At 39.0% G+C, this 23,875-nt stretch overlaps 1 protein-coding gene across 2 annotated transcripts in view; it reads right to left on the bottom strand.

The window, feature by feature from the left end:
* The window catches only part of FMN1 (formin 1), a 443,955-nt gene that overhangs the window by 134,710 nt on the left and 285,370 nt on the right, over positions 1–23,875 (bottom strand). For both annotated transcript variants that reach the window (XM_056133806.1, XM_056133807.1), the window contains 6 exons: positions 23,294–23,355; positions 21,384–21,472; positions 13,521–13,650; positions 11,959–12,105; positions 10,792–10,851; positions 4,998–5,118 (listed from right to left, as the gene is read on the bottom strand). In XM_056133806.1, the coding sequence (XP_055989781.1) occupies positions 4,998–5,118; positions 10,792–10,851; positions 11,959–12,105; positions 13,521–13,650; positions 21,384–21,472; positions 23,294–23,355 (609 nt within the window). The remainder of the gene's footprint in view (positions 1–4,997; positions 5,119–10,791; positions 10,852–11,958; positions 12,106–13,520; positions 13,651–21,383; positions 21,473–23,293; positions 23,356–23,875) is intronic.

Raw genomic sequence — 23,875 nt, 5'->3', positions numbered from 1 at the left:
TACATTCTTTCCTGTGTCTGTATCTGATCTGAGGACTTACCCCTGTGATTCTAGAAGAATGTATATGCATACATTGTGTTCATATAAGCATAATGATTTCAGTTCAGCAATGTAAACACACACATTTATGGGTTTCTGCTATTTGCATCAGAAGACCTAATACCTTGACACTGCATAAATGAAATCTAAATATATATATCCTTTTGTGATCTCTGATCATACATAGAGCCTTAGAGACACGGGAAGGATATATTATGAGTACATGTTTTAAAGTTAAATTTAGTTTTAGACTGTGGCTAAGTGCTTACTTGTGAAATAATTTGTCAGATTACTTGAGCACCAGGAACTTGTTTTCTTATCTTATAAAACACATATGATAATATCTCTGTCATAGGATAATTGAAAGAATTAGGGTAGAGATATAATAATCACGTGAGAAACTGCTAGAATTAATTCCTTGTTATATCTACATAAATAAAATACTGCTTGAAGTTCTTGTCTCTGAACAAGTTGCTTATTGACAACCTCTTCCATACAGTCAACCACCGTGACTTCATTCACACTCCATTGTTATGATGTGTACCATGTATCTCATAACAATTTTCTTCTAAAGAGCATTTGACTCAGCAACCCACATTCTTGGAATATACTCCAAAGGGCAAAAAACAAAATGGAAAAATGACATTTGCACCATTATCCATAGTAGCTAAAATCTGGAAACAACCCAAGAGTCCAAGAATAAATGAATGGATAAAGAAACTATGGTACATATACACAATGGAATATTACTCAGTCATAAGGAAAAAAAATAAAGGAATGCAGCTTGCTGCTACATGGAAAGACCTGGAAAGCATAATGCTGAGTGAAGTTAGTCAGAGGGAGATCGATTGACACAGAATGATCTCTCCCATATACAGGGTATAATAAAACATAATGGAGGCATAATGAATGCCAAAAGACAAAGAAAACAAAAATCATGAGAATTGGTGTTCTGTAGGAAACATACCACCTGAAGGGGCTGAGAGATAGACAGGGAGGGGGCAACGACTCTCGTAGGAGGACGAAGTGGTGCTAAAAAGTGGTCAAAAGTTTTGCGTGAAACTCTATCAGCAACAGTATAATAAACCACAATGCAAAAACATATACTTTTAAAACATGCCCCTTGTTGACGCAGATTGGTAGATGGGAGGCAAAAGGGGAAAGTGGGGAAATTGGTGGAGGAAAGTGGGCATTGATGAAGGAATTGGAGTTGAAACAATGTATGCCTGAAACCCAATCATGAATAACTTTGTAATTTCACCATGACTAACAAAAAAGAAGGAAAAAGTAAAGATCTGGGCCTGCCTGGAAAACTGGGGTATGAGACGTTTCTCAAAATTGGCTAATCACATCTGGTTTAGCTTTAGACATTTTCTGGGGTTTTGCCAGCAGCCACGACATTTTAATGGCTACAATAAACCTCAAAGCCTCATCAAATCTTTGCTGTATGTGTGAAAATTACGTCCTCTTCAATTAAACATTCAATCGAGGCTCACACCAAGTCCTGATGGAAGAGGAGGGGAAATCTGAACAGGCTGGTGAGATGAAACGGCCGCCAAGACGCCGGTCATCTTACCAGATGGTATTTAGAAGAAAAAGAAATTCATTAGAGGACCAATGGTCTGTATTTTCTTTAAATATTTACTAGGTACCTTTTATGTGTTAAAAACACTGGCATCTCTAAAGATTAGCAGGGCATTTTTGTTTAAATATTCACTGTGTGTGTGCGCGTGGGGGGGGTTGGGGGGTGAGGGGGTATATGAGAGGAGCCGTTTCCTTCACCTCTGTAAAGTATCAGGTCTTTCAGAGCTGGGTCTGTAGCTCTGTAGCACTGTCATAGCACTGTCGTCCCGTTGTTCATCAATTTGCTTGAGCGGGCACCAGTAACGTCTCCATTGTGAGACTTGTTACTGTTTTTTGGCATATCAAATATGCCACGGGTAGCTTTCAAGGCTCTGCCATGCAGGTGGGATACTCTCGGTAGCTTGCTGGGCTGGGTCATCCACCACAAAAACAAACCTACGCAGAATTCCTGTACCCTACAGATGGAGCTCTTCTGGCTTCAGAAATTCTATGTTCTTAGAAGGGATGGAGGGAACGGTCATTTGTGTTCAGAGGAATTTAGAACACCACCAAGCATCTCCTGAGTGAAACAGAGGTCTAGCAATATGGGGATCTTCAGGAGCACCCCAAAGTGTGCACTCACATCTCAATTCACTCTCCTCATTCCTCTGCCACTTATAACCTTACACACAGCAATTCCCGGGAAGGCCACTAAGTCAGGAATGTCCCTGAAAAGAAGGCAGAAGATAGGAAACAGATCAAATTTCTGCTCAAAAGACCACACTACTGGGGGACCTGAGGTTTTGAAGGGCCAGAAAACACCAGGGTATTCATACAGGTATTCAGACTGTCCCCAAGAACTCAAGCCACAGGTCTTGTGTGCCTTTGTGAGCCTTGTTGTCATCCTGGGCCCCGACTCTGCCATTAGAGAGGAACAGAAGGAAAGCCATTACGTTTTCCAGATACTGCCTGTGCTGTTTGACTGCAGCAGATATCGAGTTTCTCATCTCAGATAGGGATAAAACTGTCAGGTTTTTGAGAGAAGAAGAGGGACCAAGGTTTCTTTCACCCATGGCATTCAGAATCAGAGCCTCCATTTGATGCATTTAAGCTCTCAACCACATTAACAGGAAGAAAATCAACAGGTTCATTTAAAAATAATTTACAAGGTAAAAATATTCACTTGTAACTACTATCCTAAGTTTTATGTTCCAAGTAAAAATAAATGTGCCCCACCACCACCACAACCCCTACACCACCAGGAGCATATCTTTCCCACTTTATTTCCATTTTCAAGCTGTTCTCCACCTAAGACTTAGGTTTCTGAGTACTCTTTCACAATAAACATTTAAAAAATGTTTATTTTATGTCTTAGTGTAAAACTATTCCTGGTTCAAGCTCTTCATTTCCTCAAGCTCTCCTTTTGGCACACTGGGCTCCATTTCCACATTAACACGCTCCCTAAATCCTCTGCAGAGCTCTTCAATCGGAGTTATACAAGCTCCAAGGCAAGTATTTATATTCCTGGACAAGGAGATGTCTCCACAGTGAAAACACAAGACTTTAGAAATGCCAAAGGAAAATTCCTGCCCAAGAGAGGCATATTTTCACCTTAATCAAAAAAAAAAAAAAAGGGAAAAAAGGGCTTTTGGTATTTTGCCTTGGATAATTAAAAGTGCAAATTAAATGAAACAAAATGTTTACTCTCTGTGTGTCTTGCCATCATGAACAGACTCATCTACAAAAACCAATTTTTTTGAAGTGTGTGTATGTGTGGAGGAACAGGCAAGTGTGTGATACATGTACATTAGGCAACATACTACACCATCTTAGATAATGAACAGCTTCTAATCCGATAGGTCTGATCAGAGCTCAATCTGCCTTTTGTCGACTATGTGAATTTAGCTTCTGTAAGTTCCAGTAGTCTCATTGAAAAAGTGGAGTTAGTCAAGTCCCTACTTGCAAGAATTGTTAAAAGAATCATATGTGATAACAATTATCTAGGTTGCTGGTAGGTATTGTCATTGGTTATTGTTTATTTGGGGTGGGGGGCACACCCAGTTGTGTTCAGGGCTTATGCCTGGCTCTCTGCTCAGGGATCATTGCTCCACTCCTGGTGGAGCTCAGGCAGACCAGGTAGGATACCAGGGATAGAACCCAGGTCAGCCACATGCCAGGCAAGTACCCACTATACTCTCTTTCCAGCCTCAATCACTACTGTTTTTAAAGTTAGATTTATTATATGTTAGAAATGCAGATATTTCTATAATAAGTTCTCAGTTTGAGAAGCAATTGTTAAGTATAACTAGATAGATAATAGATAGGGCTATGTAAATACAGTGCCTCCCAAAACCCAAAGCATAGAGATAGAAAGTTCCATAAAGTCTGGGGCACTGTTCAGATCGGGACTGTGCCTCCTCCCTGCAGTTCCCCAGTTTTCCAGTAGCTTGGCAGTCACACCCTAAAAATGCCCCCCCTCCACCACCAACCCCCCCCCCCCCCCCCGCCGCCATGCAATCTCATCAACAGCCAAGACCCAGGGACTATAAATTAAAGCTTCCGGAAGAGAGTGATGCAGAATGTCCTGACCCCTTCCCCCACCCCACACCAGGCTGTCTTTACCAGGGAACCTGGGGCGGGGTGGGGTGGGGGGTTGAGTTTCCTTCCCTGTCTCAAGCAGAACCCTGGCAGTTGTAAACCTCCAGAACCCAACCACTGCCATGCCCAAAGCCACTTTCCACATGCTTGGACAAATCTCACCCAAGAAGGGACGAGCCTCACCCAAGAGGGGAACAGCAGAAAAACTCAGGTATGCGGGAACTCTTGACTGAGATCTCCAAGCCTGCTCTGATGGGGACTGGGCCTCCTCCCCTCAGATCCCCAGTTTTCCAGTAGCTTGGCAGTCACACCCACAAACTGTCACCGGCACCATGTAATCTCATCATCGCCAAGACAAGGAGACTATAAACTAAAGCTCCCGGAAGAGAACGACTCAGAATTTCCTGGAACGCGTGGCTGCAAATTGATTGTGTGACCTCTTACACTCTATCTCACTTATCAAAAGTAGCACACATTTGTTTGGTTTTAACATACTTGCTTGTATTCTCTTATCTATGAGCTTAAGTGGCTCCAGAATGAAATACAACAACCTTCACACACTTCCCTTTTATTGTGGTGGGAAGGTGCTCAGTGGTGGGATTGGTGTTTGAATATTATCTATAATGAACTATTGTGAACTGCTTTTATGAAAATAAAATGTATATTTAAAAAAAGTCTGGGGTGCACTATAACTAATCACTGAACCCATTTCATCCAGTGAGACAAACATAATAAACCTCTTACATAATTTTTAAGAACCTTAGCTATTATCACAATAATAGAAAACTTTCTATTACCTTCTAGTTGCCTCTTCAGTTTTTGCAAATCTTTCATGAGGTCTTCAAATTTGACTTGGGAGGCCAGAAAGAAATCCTGTGGTTCAGGCAGGGGGAAAACACTTTTCTCTGTCCCTGCTTCCTAAAAGATAAGGTAAAGAAAATTGTTACTTTTCCCAATCATACTTCACTTCTCAATTCACTTCTCATTTCACTTCTCATTATACTTCACTTCCAGTAAAATTTGGAGCATCTTTTTCATTGGATGTTCCAATAAGAATCCTAGCAAAGCTTCTCTGCTATTCCTAAGTCCAGGCCGGCTACTGTAAAGTGCTTTGAGTTAGTCACCATGTCATTTTGGTTGTGCTGGTGTTCAGGTAGACTGTGACCAGGGTTGAGGTTTGGTTATATTTTGCCTCATGAATCAAAGAGAAAACTGTCAGGTATGTTTGAACCTGAACACTCCACTCCCACGGCAAAAAGCATAGAAGGAACACATGAAAGTACTTAAATGCAAAGTTCCTGTTGGAGTTTCACGTGGTAACAATTAGACAACTCACCTCTGAGGTATGCCAATAGGTTGGAATTAGAAGGTGTTGGATAGACAGCATTGCAATGGCACTAACAATCACCATCCCTTATGCTTCTGACTACCTTTCCGCAGGTTATTACCTATGGATGAAGGTGTGATTGCGTGTGTGTGTGTGTGTGATCAGATTTTTAAAATATTTGTGGAGACTTCCTAGACACTATTTGACTTAGTAGATAGTTAGTGGTTCAGATAGTTTTTGACAATTTCCACAGCTATACTCAACAGAGGGAATTTGGCTGAAAAACATCTTGAAGAACAAAACCTGTAAGCACACTAAAAGATAAGCTGAATCTCAAATAGCTTTCCCAATTCAGTTTGCTTTCTCCCTCAGTTGTTTAATATAAGCTTTGTGTCTTGCATATCTCAGGCAGTATTCAGTTATACTTCTCTCCATACAAGCGACTTTGCCAGCTTGCCTTCACATTCCATCTTTCCTACTGCCATTAGGACTAATTCCAAACTCTGAAACTGCTTTACAAGGCACTTTATGATCTGGCCTCTGTCTACATCTCCAGTCTTATTTCAACCTTCTCCCTATCTCTAAGCCCTGCCCCCAAACTTTCATAAAAAAATAATAGAACAGGCCACAATCTCTCACCTCTAGACTTGTGTTTATAAAACTGGCCCTTTCCAACATTTCTCAAGAATATGCCCAACCCTCCTTGCTCACACTCATCCTTTAGGTCTCAAAACAATGATTATTTCCTCAAGCCCAGCTATCATTTCTTCTTGCCTACAGAACTTGGGTTGTTTTCAAGAGTTCCATTTTTAAGCACTTCACTTCAAATTGCCATGTTAACTTTGTATGTCTTCTCCATTCTATGATACTATACTTTTTTGTTTTTCATTTTAATTGAGGTAACCTTGGCTTAACAAGCCTGTATATGTTTTAGGGGTACAATTTCACACCTCTTCAAAATGTATGTTACCACACCATGCTTACCACCCAAGCACCAATATCCCTCAAGACTATAAACACTTAGAAGTCATACTAAGAATCTTGTTCTTAGCATGGTGTACAATGTCTGGCATAGCAATAAACTTTGGTTTGGGTTGGTCAGCATCATTATAGAAATCCTATAAATACTTTTCTGGGAAGTTTGTACCATTAGCAGGATATATCTAACTTATCATTTCTCATGGTTTCAAGAATTGCCTGCTCCCTACTTCTTTCTCTGAGAAATCTTCAATTTCACTTGGGAGGCTAAAGAATGGTTTCCTCATTTCATCAGAACACCACACAATGTACTTCTTCTTTTCTTCTTTTTTAAAATGTATTCCTACATTTATTTTGCTAGTTTGAAAACAATGAAAGTGATACCCTAATCTGAGTGCTAAAATGGAATAATATCTAAGATGCTTACCACAAAGCCATATAAAAACCTACATGGGAAAAACTCATGCATACTTTATTTTCTAAGACTTTATATCACAGTCAGTCCTAGCTTCTTTTAAAGAAGCAAAAGAAAAATGTGCTGAGCAAATCAGTCTGGTAACAGCTCTTGTGAAAGCTGCTCAATTAGAGTTCAAAGGACGTGGCTCTAGATGGATTTCTTTAAGCGCTGCAGATCTAGCCTTGGAACTAAAACCAGGCATGAGTGGAAGAAAGCCTGAAGCAGGAGTCACCTTTCTTCAGCTAATTGCTCATCACCCCTAACCACAAAAATCATCACCTATGTTCCTAGAGGGAAGAGAGGGTTGAATAAATCACATAATTCTACACTCTTGCTGAGTGAAATGCATTTTTCACAGAAGACTGGGAGAGTACCACATTAATATAGACTTCATACTATTTTCCTACACTTGACCATCCCATGTATGAAACTCTTCTTACTTTAAGATTTTCCTCTGTGAAGTTGGTTCCATTGGTTCAGCTCTCTTCAATGCGAGAATCATATTTCAGAGGCAGTTTTTAGCCCTCATAAAAAAAATCTATCTGATTTGGTTGTGGCAGATATTATGAAGGAAATTTGCTTGTCCCAATTTCAGGATGGAAATAGCACCTCTCAAGGTTGTTTGGGGAAGTTACCCTGGCTTAGTGGCACCTGGCTGTCAGAACTCAGGTATGTAGATATACTGACTGCAACGAAATATGCTGTCCCATTCTATCAAAAATTAGTTCTCACCTCTAGTGCCCTAAATCTTTACAGACATAACTCATCACATTCTTGAGGCTATTTGTAAAATATTCAAGTATTTTTCAAGCACCTATTTATAGGCATTGAAAGAAATAACAATGAGTTCTGGATATCAAATGGCAATGCCTGGATTATAGGTAATTGCTATATTAATTGCTATATAAAATAGATCAAGAACTATCATGAGGGAGGTTCAAATGAACTGTTTTAGGCTTCAAGTAAGTGTGCAAAGACTTCAAGGAGGCAAAAAGAAAGAATAAAAGTACATATCTCTTACAACTTACCAGTCAGGAGACAAATGTTTATTATATATACGTAATACACACTATATATATATTTATATTTAGAGATTTGGGACTATAGCATATATTATTTTCAAACACAGATTTGAAATTTAGAAGCAGATTAAGAATATTTTCCATTACACTAAAATTTCTCCTACACATTCTCTTTGGCAGCTTATTATTCCCATGTGATTCAAGTATACTTTATTTGACCTTGATGTCTACCTTGGACATCTACCAAAAAGTTCTGCAACATTATCATAAATAAGATGTTGATAAATTTTTTATTGCCTTAGTAAACTCTTGGAAAAGCTATATATATATATATATATATATATATATATATATATATTTCTAGGACTTTGGATGCAGAGAGTTATGGCTTTCTAGGCCACATAATACATTTGCCTGCATTAGGGAAAGGTATTAATTCTCTGTAGGAAGGCAAAGCTTCATGGGCAAACAGCATAACTAATACATGACATTTTTATGTAAATTAAAAATTGTTTGTTTTGTCTTTTGGTTCATACTGGATAGTGCTCATGGCTTCCTCCTGGCTCTGTGCTCAGAGATAACTTCTGGCAGGACTTGGGAACAGTATATGGTACCATGGATAGAACCTGGGTTGGCTTCATGCAAGGCAAGAGCTCTACCTAGTGTACTATATCTCCAATCCTTTAAGATGTCAAGTTTTTAAAAGTGCCCTTTATGAAACATAAAATTTGATGAGTTCAGTACAGACCTTAAGCTGAATAATTCAATAAAATGCTTATCAGAGTTCTGGAAAAGGTTTGAAAAATTTATATTGCCAATTATATATATTAAGCTGGCAATTTATATCTTCAATTTCCTTTTTGTAAATCATGTTTGGTCAGTTGTCTTTTTTTTTTTTCTTCACAAAAAGGATGTTATCCTTTTCTTTTTGATTCTAAAGATTTCATTACCTATTATGTTGCAACTTGTATCTCTAGGTAGGAGAGTTACTACAGTGGGTAAGGTGCTTGCCTTCCACACATGTTCAATCCCTGGCACCCTATATAGTTTCCCAATAACCAACAGTGGTGATCTTTGAGCACAGAACAAGTAGTAAGCACTACCTGTGTGACCCTCCAAAAAAATCTGTATCTGTCTACCTTTATTTATTGCTCTTTTTTTTTTTTGGTGCTCAGGGGACCATATGGGATGCTGGAAACTGAACCCCAGTCTGCCGCATGCAAGGCAGACACCCTATCTGCTGTGCTATCGTTCCATCCCCTATCTATTACTCTTACTGGGAACTTTTTTTTCCTCACAAGGTCTTTTAATTTATAGAGAAGAAGGGAGAAGTTTTATTAAAAGGCTTGTGACAGACTTAGTTCAAATTTCAGAGAGCATTTGACGCAAAAGTGCATTAGGATGAAAGTAATGTGAATGTTTGAAAAATAGCAAGTCTTGAATTGGATCAGAACATATATATTGAGGGAAAGTCAAAAAAGCATGGTTGTAAAAGACTGGAATTAAACTGGGTAGATTTTGAGTTCATTGAGATATTGAAAGCTGTTTCTGTTTTTGAGTAAAAAATGATACACTGTGAACAGAACTAAACATAAAGAATAATTGGATGTAGAATGGGAAATAAGTCAAGAGGGAAAGATGAACTGGAAAGTAAATCTGGGGTCAGCCAGGACAGAGGATAGGGAAAAGAAATAACTCAGTTGAAGAACAGAAAGGAACCAGGGGGATTCATGAACTTTATGCCTGAAGGACCGAAAATTATTTTTATGTCCTTAACAAAAACAGGGAAGAAGCTGTACATGGGGGTAACGGTAAGAATGGTTGTAAATATGAGAACAATAATGAATCACCACTAAGGTAAGAAAATTACTGTAGATTTTTATCAGTACTTAGCTTCTGGATGGAACTGTGTTAGAAGATAAAACTCTGGAATTGTTACTTTTCTTTCTTTCCTGACTAGAAAAAACTGTATACCGGATAGTTAAGCAGGAGTTCTGACAACATTTTCCTGAGACTTTTCCCATTCATATTGATTGCTATACTTCTCAACAACTTAGAACAGTAGCTCTTTCTTTTCAAAGTTAGGACTTCTTGTTCTCAATTTAATGAGAAGAAATAAAACACAGAAAATTGGGCTCTGGATCCTCAGAAATGTTCATTTCTAACTGCAAATGTAATTCAACCAGAGAGGATGGATTTCAAACTCCACATCTTCAACTTTTTCATAGATGAACATTCCTGATAAAGTGTTGGATAAAGTGTTGGAGATTACTGTTGTGTCATTTCATAAGTTTTGGTCCATATCCCAGATTCTAGTTTCAAAGGTAATAAATTACAGACTGGCTATCCACTTTACAGAGAGACCCTCATAATCTAGTCTGAAGGCACTGAGATACCTGCAGATCTCTCTGAAGCTGTGTTACTTGGTGGAGGGAGGATCAGTAGATTTGTGTCAATGAATAAAATGCTCCTCTTTATACAAGTCAACTGAATTCTCTTGGCTTCAGTGCTCCGATGTATAAACCAATGAAGCTGGATAGTGCTCAAATATTATGTTGGACTTGAAATCTATCCATCCATCCATCCATCCGTCCATCCGTCCGTCCGTCCATCCGTCCATCTATCCAACCATCCAACCATCCATCCACCCATCCCTCCATCCATCCATCCATCCATCCATCCATCCATCCATCCCTCCCTCCCTCCCTCCCTCCCTCCCTCCCTCCCTCATCCAATTTCTGAATGCCAGCTATTTGTAAGATTTGAAACCCTATTAGTGTAGTTTTCCATATTATGCCCTTCCTTACCTGATCATAATAGCGCAGGTAATATTTCACAACATAGTCCACCAGATTAATCCCATTGTCCTAGGTTTAAAAGAGAAATTCAAATAAAAATCATGTACATGAGTCTGTGCCATAAAATTCAGTTGAGAGCTGAAATCTCAGTTTGTGACCATAAGACTTTAATATTAGATATCCGGTCCTAATTCTGTTAGAGATTGGCAAGATTTTCCTCTTTCCTTCTTCTTGATCATCCACATTTCACGACATCAATCCCAAGAAATGACAACATGCTATCTTTTGTGGAGAGAAAAAGAGATCATCTACAAAACCTTTAAGTTAATAGCTAACACACACAGAAATAAAAACATTTTCTCTCAATAACTTTTTTGGCATCAAGGCAAGATTAGAGAGGGCAAGAGAGTATTAAAGGGAACCAGGGAACAGAACACCATCCCTCTCTTCCCACCATGCAAAAGGAAAAAAAAAAGTGTGTCTTAATGGTGTGAAAAACAATCAGGACAGCTTAAAAGGACCGCCATGCCACTTTATGACCCTGGGAGGCCAGGGGCAAGCAGGCCCTCCCACAAGGCAGTCTTTGTGTCTTGTTCACTGAGTCTAATTCTAATTTGCCTGTGTGTTTCCCTCCCTCCACTCCCCCAGCCCCCATGGGATGTCTATATATGGGCTGGTTGTTTCTAAAGAAGGAGCTCCACAGGGGTGTGGAGCCAAATGATAATCAGGTTCAGAGAGTTTCACAGTAGAGCCAGAGTTCAATTGTTGTAAGTGAAAGAATAATCCAAATGCTCGGCTCAACCCATGATTCAACATTGCTCTGCTACTGAGGAACAAGCAAACTACAAGTAGCCAACAGGCAACTCAGACTCCACCCTACTGCTGTGGTTAATATTGTAAGCTTATCTGTTTTATTCTCTCCTGGCAGTTCAACCTCTAATTCTGTATTTTAGAGCAGAAAAAAAAGGGGGGGGGCAGATTTTAGCATTAAAATGAGAGCTAACATGAAAAGTTTATCTTCATTCAAAAGCCAAAAGCAAGAAAAATATATTGTTTACGGGGAGGACAGAGAAAAATAGAAAATTAAGTAACGCCCCAGCCGCCATTGCACCCTCCAAAATGACAGGTATAGTAGTAAAATAGTGACCAGTCATAGATATTACAAAAAATAAATACCCGACTTTTGACGTCCTTGAGCTTGGGCAGAATTTCTAAACTATATCCATCTGCTTGTCCCCGAGTTCTATTTCCTCCATTCATATAATTTCCAAAAGCCAGAATGAGAGCTAAAATATCCTTCACACTCTTCATGTGCAGCAAGCCCTGTAAAGGCAAACACCCATAAGTACAGAACCAAATTCTAAATGGACTGACCAAAGTTCATTCAGGAATAGATATTTAATATTAAGTCCCCCCAGGCTCATTTGGTGGTGTTTTCCCATTCAAATGGACTGTTGTTGGTGCAATGAAAAATGCACTTTATTAAGACTCAAGTGTCATAAAGTAACAACTATTATTTTCTACATTTCCCAATGAATTGCAGACCACACATGCTGTTAAACTGGAGATTAAATATTAATATTTATAAATTCATTTATATCAGTTTGCTTTTGAAAAAAAACTTATTGTAAAGTGTTATATATTTTTACAATAAGTTTTTTCCAAAAGCAAACTGATTTACTTATTGTAAAGTGTTATATATTTTACAATAAGTTTTCTGAAAGAATGGTTAGAGTTTGTCTTTACATTTTTTTACTCCAAAATCACTGTCACTGTCCTCCCGTTGTTCATCGATTTTCTCGAGTGGGCCCAGTAACTTCTCCATTGTGAGACTTTGTTGTTACTGTGTTTGGCATATTGAATACGTCACGGGTAGCCAGGCTTGGCAGTGCAGGCAGATACTCTTGGTAGCTTGCTGGGCTCTCCTCCAAGAGGGGCAGAAGAATCAAACTCGGGTCGGCCATGTTGGCTGCGTGCAAGGCAAACGCCTTACCCGCTGTGCTATCGCTTCAGCCCACTCCAAAATAGAAAGGAATTTAATATAATTTGTATAGCTAATTCTGGACTATGCCTCTGGAGATAGGTACAGTTTAATTTAAATTTCTAGAACCTGTTAGTTTATTATGTAGACACATTTCAAGTGAACGATATAGAGGTCTAAAAATCTGTTTTGCAATCCAGTGCATTAGTGGGAAGCAAACTACAATATTTAACTTGATCATAAGTGACCTGTTTGCATTTTGCTTGTACTTGGAATAGTTGAGAGTAAATAAGTAGAAGCATCAGTTTACCCCTCTTCAGCTTGCAGCTCCTTTCTTTCTCTGGTTTCACTCATTTGCATGCACAGAGACTCATAACTGAGCAGGATAATCATCACATCAACACATAGATAAATACACAATCTTAAATTGTTGTTTATTTCTTTCAGTTTGGGGTATATATTCAGCAGTGCTCAGGACTTACTCCTGGCCCTGCACTCAGGGATCACTCCTGGCAGGGCTTGGGGAACCACATGAGGTGCCAGGAGGAAGGAGCAAACCCTGACTGGCCAGGTGTAAGGCAAACTTCCTACCCGCTGTCCTTACACAGGTGCACTAGCTTTCCAGTCCCATCAATATTACATTTAAAACATTTTTTTTTACACCCTGGTGTGAAAAACTCATTGGTCTGCCCCACTCCCCATTTCCAACTTTAATCCCCACAGCAATACTACTTTTAAACTTAGATGCTGTGCATACCTTAGATGCTCGAGTGATGATCTCTACTTTTCGGTGCAAGGAAGTCATTCCCTCTGAAAAGACAGATCTGAAGATTATGCACTGGGCACGCTCTGCAAAATTAGGGATCTGGGCCAACTCATGTAAAAATCTGTAGGAATCAAAAATAAATTTTCTAGTTTCATATACAATGACGAGAAGAATAAAATAATAGCTGATATATCAATTTTAGTGTAAAAATTATACACAATATCAGATAGGTAAGCTCAAGGAACTTTTCTGTGGATAGCAAAACAATTTTCTTGGGTTTCTTTGATGGTGACTAAATACAGCTGAACAGCTTACTTTGGATATAAGGTTCATGTAAGTATATTAAAGTCATGACCATTTGTCTATCTATTGTTACTAACTGAAATAGAAAACTAAACCCAGATTGAAAATGTTAATCTTTATGAGAAAAAAGAAATGTGCAATCAACTCCCTTTGTAACGTAGCATTCTCTAAGGGTGTATTTATACTGGCTCAGTAAAGTGAAGACTTGAGGCAAACGTCTGTAGGACAGTGATGAGAAAAAATAAATCTCTTACTGAAGTGAGATTATGGCCACCATTATTTTGCTCATTAAATAGCCTGTATGATCTTATTCTACTTTTGATATTTACTTTCCAAAATATACCTATAGAGGCAGAATTCACGGCCCAGTGCTTCTTAGAACAAAGCAGCCAGTATTTTGGTGCACACAATATAAAGTTTCTTAAAAATGATGGCAAGCTAGACCTTAAAAGCTAAAGGTAAGTTCTGACCTACACACAGAAGCTCACTGTCTGAGCAGTTGGGCTCTGGTGCCCTTTGCAAAATTAAGTTGGAAAAGCTACATACTCTCTAGGCCAAACACCAGAGAACGGGGTATAAACTAAAATGGGTGGAAAAAGTTGGACATGAATTCAGAAAAGGAGAGAATCTACTAACAGCTCCTAAATTCATTTTGGGATTGAATGATAATTAACTGATATTTCTGAAAGTCTTGTTCAACATGTAACATCAGTCACTTGACATTTTGTGATCGTTCACCAAATATGCTTTTACATAGGAGCAAAGCTGAAGGTTCTTTTCCATACCCATAGAAATTGGCTTATACATTGTACCTTTCTTTACTTTTATGGGACATTTAGATGTCAGGACATTCTGTTTTGTTCTTTACATTATCCCACAACAAGATTATAATCTTTATCCTATAACATGATGAGACAAAGAATGTCTGTAAACAAAAAGACATCTTTGTTTTAAGCTTTCACTATTATAAAAACAAAATACAATTAGATAGAAAAGTGGAAAAACCTATGGGAATTCTGAATTAGAAAAAAAAGGAAGCTTGCCACTTTATATGTAAATTGCTTCTTGATAAAAATGAGTATTAATTCACCTATCCACTTGTGACTGAAAATCAGGGGTGTTATCAATTTTCATGATTATAAAAAGTAGAAGGCTCATGGGACCTTCTGCCTTTCATTCTACTATATATTAATGGATTTCATTGATTTAGATGTAGCCCAGAGTTACCTCAGGGAAAGTACCATGCATCCCCTCCCTCCCAAATTTGACCAGAGATGCCATTCCACAATAGAATCTAGATCTCCATAGCATACACTTTTATAAGTCAAAATGGCCAGTAGAATTATAAACAGTGTCATAGAAGACACAGATCAAACACCTCAGGTCACCAAGAAAGAAATGAAAAGGAAGAAACTCTGGAAGAGCACTGTCATATTACTTGTCTCAAAAATCAAACTTTAGGAGGAGACAAAACCAGAGAGTCGCTGCTTCTGTTACCCAGGAACGAGTTAAGTTAGAATCACAAGGTTCTCTGGGATTAAAGCCCTTTTGGGGCTTTAGAGTTTGCACTAAAAATTTTGCTCTCTGACAACTAAATGTTTTATACTTGATTAACAGTTGAACACATGTCCAGAAATGCAGGGGTGATGAAAAGTTCAGAGATTCTGCATTATTTTTAGAAAGAATTGAAAAAGTGTGAGTAAACATTAAGATTCGACATGAATCACCAGGAACTTCATTTGGTTCTATGGATATCTATAACATTTTGATTCTGCTAGAAACACAATCAAAGAACTGAGAACAGAATATAAATTGTACACAGTTCCTTCTAGAGAGCCTAGAGATACATCAACTGACAGAGAATAAGAACTTCTGTCAGTGATGGGATCTAATCAGGATGATGGGAGCCCTTCTCAGGGTAATTGAAATCAAAGCTCTAAAGGGAACTTCCTGTCAGATGAGGTTCCCTGAAGTCCTCTGGTCAACTGTGCAAGACACTAGTGAACAATGGCCAGGGAGAGTCAAGACAGCTGAGTGATATTTGAGAGGGAGGCAGAAAGTAGTCAGATGCTTAAATGGGGTATCATGCTCTAAAACAAAGAATTACAAGTCTGAATGAATGAATGAATGAATGAATGAACAAAAGGTTTTAAGTAGAAAAGATATGATTTTAGCTTTCTGATTTTGGAAAACTATAGCCGTAGTTAGGTTGACAGATGAGAGTGGATAAAATATTTGAGATTAATGGATTCATTGATTTAGATGTAGCCCAGAGTTACCTCAGGGAAAGTACCATGCATCCCCTCCCTCCCAAATTTGACCAGAGATGCCATTCCACAATAGAATCTAGATCTCCATAGCATACACTGCTGTCATTCTGAAAATGAAGACATTCTGCAGAGTGAATGAAGAAGGGCAAGCATATGAAAAAACTACTTGTTCTATTTTTTAAAACAAAAAACTTTTATGAAAAAATGTTTGTCTCATTTTTAAATTAAAGAACTGTGATTTATAAAGTTATTGACAGTTGAGTTTTAGGCATATAATATTTCAACACAAATCTTCCAAATGTCATATGCACACCATTATTCATTTCTGTACTCAGTATAATACATAAGATATGGAATTAACTTAGGTGTCCAATGACAGATGAATAGATTAGGAATACGTGGCACATATATACAATGGAATACTATGCAGCTTCAAGGAATGATGAAATCATGCAATTTGCTGCAACATGGTTGGAACAGGAATATATCATGTTGAGTGAAGTAAGCCAGAAGGACTTATCTGCGGGAATCAAAACACAATAGCACTGTAGCACTGTCCTCCTGTTGTTTATCAATTTGCTTGAGCGGGCACCTGTAACATCTCACAATAAATTGTGAGACTTGTTGTTACTGTTTTTGGCATATGAAATATGTCACAGGAAGCTTGCCAGGCTTTTGCCATGAGGGCAAGATTCTCTAAGTAGCTTGCTGGGCTCTCCGAGAGTGGCGGAGGAATCAAACCCAGGCCAGCCAAGTGCAAGGCAAACGTTCTACCTGCTGTGCTATTGCTCCAGCCCTACAGAATACTAGATGAGGAAATATACCAAAAGGAGAATGGCTATATCACCTTTTATCCCAGTGCTTAGAGAAGTGATAAGAAAACTACTTAAGGAAGCAAGACCCAGAATAATTGAACAATCCCAAGGACTACTGTAAAGAGCCTAGGATGACTTGTGAGTTGTATACTTAGACGGAAAGTAGAAGATATTATAAAATACCAGAGAATCAAATTTGGAAAAAACCGATCTTATGCCACTTCTGGACCAAAAGTAGTTATGCAAATGTTTGGTAAGAGCACTAAAGGTCCCTTCTCATTAAAGAGAGCTCTAGAAGTACAGATAAAGTTATGAAGCAAGTATATGAAAAAATATCTTATCTCCCCTGTAGTGTTTGTTTGAGAGCCACTTCTCATGGTGTTGAAGGCCTGGCCTTATTCCTGGCACTGTGCTCAGGGATCTCTCCTAGTGGTGTTCAGGAAACCATAAGCAGTGCTGGGGATTGAACCTGTATCAGACAGAGCAAGGCCAAGAGCCCTCTGAAATAGTACAAGGCTATACTATCTGTACACGCCCTGCCCTTCTTTTTCTTTTGTTTTTTCTGTTTTCAGATACCATGACTTACTTACATAGTGTTTACAATAGGTTTTCATGCATAATATTCCTGAGTTTTACATCTTCCCAATAAGGGCAAGAATAACAACTGTTTTGCATATCTCTAAGAATGGGTCACAGATATTGGATTTTAAATATTTATAGACTGGTTTTGTTTTGAACTAGTCTAATTTAATTTCCTAGGATCATATACAAAAGAGAGCAAACTAATCCCAAAGAAGCCACAAATAAGGGTTCTTTCTCATCTTTCCCCAAAGCAGGCTTGATCTTTCAGGAAGAACTGGTACTTTAGTCTGTAGATAGGAACAAAATTCCTTTCCTCACATAGTGTGGATTACCCATCCCCAGTAGCAACTCAACTGACAGTGTCAGGTGGAATGATGCAACAGAACTTGATAATTTTATGTAATTAATATTTGGGCTTATCAATCCCAAACTCCGAAGATGTTTTTATCAGATGTGTATGTAGCAATTTCCTACTGCAACCTGTGTTCAACCAATAGATCCTTGCCTCCACAAGTCAGTGGGTTTTTGTTATGAGGGTTCCAAAGGCCACTGTAGATGCAAGTGGGGCATCCTAACATCAAGAATTAGGCCACCAAAAGCAAAGTATGAGACCTAATCCAACCCAGCAGAACTAGACCTAACCACCATCCTGGGGAGACAGCAAACAGAGTGGACAGTGGTTCTGGAGGGAGAGGCTCTCAGAGAGCTGGATGCAGGCAGGTGACACCTCTATGGAAAATGACTTTCTATATCTGGCACTGGGGTGCAAGAGAAGTGATGAGGTGAGTGATGAAGCCAGCCTCCTCTCTGTGTTATAATTTATAGGACTGGGCACTGCAGGGATCTTAGGAAATTATGATGTTGAACCATAAATGATTCATATTTTCCAGTATGTAAAACATGCTTATACTCAACTCATTTAGAGCTAATGGCAAGTCAGCAGCCAGAGTATCAGACTCTGGCATATATCAAACAAATGGTGCACTGTGCAGAAGGTCAAGAGCAAAGGTGGAATCCACTTGGGCCTGGACTCTCCCAGCAACTGGCCCCTACACATTATGTCACCAAGACAACATAAACAGACCTCTCTGCTGTAACAGCTTAGTGTTCAGGAAGCCACTACAATGATCATTCACACACTTTAAATATTGAAAAATAGTATTAGGAAGGCATTAAAACAAAAGCAAAGGGAAAGCTTCCAGTAGCAGAAACTCAATCTTCACTTCACTAGGTTGGTCATTTCCATATGGAGAGCAAGGCTAGCAACCCCACAGGACAAATTTATCATGCCACTTATTTTGTGTGTGTGTATTCTGTCAGCTAAGAATGGTTTTAAAGGTTTTTAATGATGGGGGAAAAATAAATAAATAATGTAATAATGTTTCACAATGGGTAAAATGACAGGGAAATCATATTTCAATGTTCACAAAAACAATTTCATTGGAGTTCAGCTTATGCATTACAATGACGTGTGTATAGTTTTAAGGGATCAATGGTTCAAGTAAGTTTGAAATATTTAGTGCCTTAATACTTTATAGTTGTGGTTTTCTACCACTTGTCTACAAACTTGGTCCTATGCATAGCTGAGAAGCATTGAAAGTCCCAATGGACTATATAATAATAATGTGCCATGGTGCTGGAGACATTATATAATGTCAGGGTCCTTGCCTTATACATTGCCAACTCAGGTTCACTGCTTAGCACCCCATATGGCCCCATAAGCACCTCCAGGATCTCTGATCACAAAGCAAGGAGTAAATCCTGAGCACTTCCAGGTGTGGCCCAAAAAACAAAAAGAAAAAATACAATTCCAGCCTTTCAGTAGAGAATCGCTGTTCAACTCAGGATAGTTGGCAATTCCCAAATGCTTGATATATTATTTATTGCCTCCGTTATGAACTGAACACTTGTGTTCTTGAAAAATCTGCATTTGGAAACACTAAGCCCCAATGTGATGGTATTGGGAGCTAAGTTCTTTGGGAGAAAATTGGATGGTGAGAGTGGAACAATCAGAAATGAGATTAACTTCCTTATGAAAAGAGACATAAAGAACTCTCTCTTTTCTCGGCTTTCTATCATGATGAAAGTTGTATGAAATTGGAGTTGGAGTGATGGAACAGTGGGTAGGTTTCTTACCTTGTACACAGATGACCTGAGTATGATTCCCAGCACTTTATACGGTTCCCTGAACCTCACAGGAATGGAACCTGAGCAAGAGCTTGGAATAAGGCTTGAATACCACTGTGTGTACCCCAACCTCCCAAAAATGCTGTCTGAAATCTGGAAAGGATTTTCACTAGAACTTTACTACACTATCACCCTGGTCTCCACAATTATGAGAAATAAATCTTTGATATCTATCAGCCACCCATGTGAAGAAGTTTTGTCAATGCAGTCCAAGCTGAGGCAAACCCAAACACTCCCAGAACCTTGTTAGTATCTAAATATCTCAGTAATAGTCACCTTATTTTCAGTTATTAATACATTAATTCTAATTTATTTTATTAAAAAACATAATTTGGTGTGGGCCATAGGAACAAGTGAATGTGGGAGTTGATAAGGATGGCCCAAGTTAGAACAGAAGAGCAATAAAAATTCACTGATAATAATCCATGAGACTACTGGGCACCATTAACTAATATATGTGGCCAGAATGATACTATAGTAGGTAATGTGTTTGCCTTGCATGAGGTTGACCTGGGTTTAATCCCCGGTACCTGATATGGTCCTCAGAGTCCACTAGGAGTGATCCCTGAGCACAGTGCCAGAAGTAAGCACTGAGCACTGCTGGCTGTGACTCCAAAACAAACAATAACCAAAACTAGTATGTGTGTATATGTGTGGGTGTACGGTGGAGTAAGGATCCTGGCTTAGGCTTCATGTAAAAGCAATTCACCTAAGGTATCAAAATAATCAACAACTGAGTAAACTTAGAAATTCCTTGCCCAACCATTAGAGATAATTTTCTGAATCTGAATGCCCAAGTCCTTCTGCATTCTAGAGGAATGGAGGTCAAGATATGGAAGTTTTAATTCATGCTGTCAGGGCCTGGATGCCTCTAAAACTGACAAGTTTCCCTTAGTCTAACTACTCTATTTCCTCTTTTTCCCAGATGTTTCTCATTGCTTACCTCCAGGATGATGGAGTTGAACTGAAATAGGTACAAAACCCAGGAGGTAGCAATAGGTAAAGGACTCATATGTTTACTCTGACCCATTTCACACTTGCATAGAGTCCTGGACAAAGTCTGGGAGCTACAGCACCCTGGCAACTCAGTTGTGGTTTGCAGACCCCACGGTCTTAGCCAGAACAAGTTATTCGGTTATGCTTGAGAGCTTTGGTGTGAAACAAGAGCCCACAACCACTGAGCAAGAATCATAGTTATAGAATGGATAAGAGGATGAAAAGGGCCCATCTAAATCGAGCAGAACCAGGTGGAGAAATTTGGGAGAAAGCTGGCATATTCAGACAACATTTCCTGGATATGACCTTTAAGAAAATCTATTTGAATTCTGTGACTCTGATATCATCTTTTTTTGACTGCATTAGCCGAACCCTAAACAGAGCAATGACTTATTCCTTCCTCAGTTACCCTTTTGGCCAAAATGTTTAGTCTGGGACGAATTAATAAGTTTCTAGAATAAGAAAGGGGAGTCACAAGGGCTGGAGAAAGAGTTTGAGACATTTTACCCAGCAGCACAAATCGGCCGGCTGGTTTCCCAGCAGACAAGTCATGCTGCGGCATGTAATAGGTCACGGGAATGATGGGACGGGAGCTTAGCTCAATGCACAATTTAAAATAGGTTACTCAGAGTTGGGAGGCAGGAAGACAGCGACTGCACTTTTCCTCTTGGCTGACCAGAAAAGTGATCAAGCATTCTTACTGCTCAGGTTTATCCAACAGCTTCAATTCTTCTTCTTTGGACATCTCGTAATACTTTCTTATTTTAACCAGTTCATCCTCCTGGGCTCTCTGCGTTGAAATACAAGAAACAAAACAGACCCCCAAAATGAGCAATGTGAACCCATATAAAGGCGCAGGTCTCCAAATGTCAGCTCTCAGCAGTAGTTTCACCTATCACTAGTCAGAATTATAGATTATTGGCCCAAACACACACAAAGAAACTCCAGGGAGCAGTCAGTCCTCTGGGTGATTTTGAAGTATGCAGCACTTCAGAATCACTGGCTGATTCCAAAGGTCATTATAAGCAAACTCAGCTGGATGCAGAAGACAGGATCTTTGGCTGCTTCCATTGAGTGCCATGTCTCTTTCCTTGTCAACAGATGTGGAGCAAATCATCTCTAGAATAAGCTTCCTAATTCTTGGAACAGTACTCTCTACTTATGTAGGCTTCTGACACTTACTTCAAGTCACCACCTTCTCTTTTTTCTAAACTTTCTGAGTACTTATTGTCCAAAGTGCTTATTTTAACATTAGTTTCTGTTTTGTCTGTGTATCCAGTTATTTCAGTTGTTTAAAGCTTGCCTCTTTGAGCTAACAAGTACTGACCATGTGCACAGTTTAGAGTCCATGGTATCAACAAAAAACATCTTGGAGGTACTCTTTCCTTCTTCTGGTTCTTATTATCACACTATAATCTTTTTTTTTTTAATCAGAGAATTAAAGTGCCAGAAGAAAGAAATAATAAGGAAATGCATGCTTTAACTGGATGATCATAGCGTACTCTCAATCTTCTAGAAGCTTCCTGGAAAATGCCACTATTTCAGTATAAAAAGAATCTAATTCGATCAATGTTTTCACATCCAGAGTCAGTGGACCAGCAATTCTGACTCTCCTGTGTCATCTTCTCAATGATCTTACCAATTTTATCAGCTATTTCTACATAAACTCAAATCAAAAGACTCAGATGTGTATACTAGCATTTAATTTCAGAATATACCCCTACTAGATGTGAGGGTAATCTGGCTGTAATAGCATTCATCTCACTGAGCACCAGTGCTAATTCAGCTGATCTAGCTTGCTAGGTGGGTAACCCCTTTCTCCCTCATCACTCCGTGTGTATACCTCCCAAAGCTGTGTGCTTGGTCAAAGAGGATGGCCTTCCCCAAATAGATACGGACCATTCTTCAGCTGAAGGTATAAGGGTGTAGTGCTCCCCTGCTAGAACCCCCAAACCAGCTCTCAAAATATATCTCCACTTCTACCTATACTGAATTCCCTTACTGTTCACAAAAAAAAAAAAAAGTAAAGGTAAAACCCATGATAATCCCCCAAGGTACTGATGAGCAAACAGGCTCAAGAATTTTCAGCAATTGACCGACCCAATGGTAGAGCTGGACCTCAAAGGTAAGATTATCTGTCTCTAAAACTAAAACAGACACCTGTCATCCCATTATATTTCAAGGTTATTAGCTCATGGATTAAAAATAATCATCTGTGCCAGTCTGAGTCTTCCCATTACCCAGAAGAAAACATTGGTATGCAACTACTTTGCTTTCCTTCACTCATAGGGCAAGCAACAGGACTGGTTGCATAACAGAGAAGCACTGTTCACAGCGAATCTTTTTTCTTTGCAGATCAACAGCAGTGAGGTTGAACAGCCCAGAGATACTACAGCAAAGAGTGCTTTTCTCATGTCTGCTTTGACTTGAGATTGAGATTCTTTTGCTTGGAATTTCTTCCATGCTATCTCAAATTTCTTACTACCAAACAATATAAATGGCTCAGTGATTTTCCAGGATACACATTAGCATTTCTTAGACTGTAACTTTCCTATTGTGAGCAATGGTAGGACATTTGGAAATTCTGACTATGTCGGTCTTTGATACTCACATTTTCATATAAGGCCGCCAGGGTCTCCAGATCAACCACAGAGTCGTCCACATTGAAAATGGCTACAAAGAAAGAAAGGAGAAAATGGGTACTGAGTTTGATTAGAATGCACAGCATCATCACTTAGTCTATGTCTAGCCTCAAAGTAATATAACATTGCACTTTCTTACACCAGTTGCATCTTCTACCACACCCTGTTGCCTTTCTTTTGAACCAGGGGTTCCAATGAAAGAAACTAAAATGGTTCCTATCCTCAGCCTGAGCCTTGGCCTGCCTGGCTTAATTTCTCAAGCTCTGCATCCTTTCTGTAGTTTAATTTAGGCTCCACAGGAGAAGTGTTTGGCTTTAAAACTAAATCAGTCAGTAGGCTTAAAGCACAATTTTAAATCTTTCTTCCCGGCTGGTAATTGAAGAGATTTAGTACCTAATGCACCAGAACTGACTCCTGCCCATTACCAGGAAGAGAGAGAGAGAAAAAAAGACAATGTTGGCAAATTAAATGAATTCAGGCATGTGATTTCAGGCACCTTTCCATCACCACAGCAAACATCTTGTTTGGATTTTAAAAAACAAGAAAAAGCA

This window comes from Sorex fumeus, unplaced genomic scaffold, assembly GCF_029834395.1.
Source record: "Sorex fumeus unplaced genomic scaffold, SorFum_2.1 ptg000098l, whole genome shotgun sequence".
Taxonomy (NCBI): Eukaryota; Metazoa; Chordata; class Mammalia; order Eulipotyphla; family Soricidae; genus Sorex; species Sorex fumeus.
Note: the sequence above shows the minus strand (reverse complement) of the source record. Positions and strands in the feature narration are given on the sequence as shown.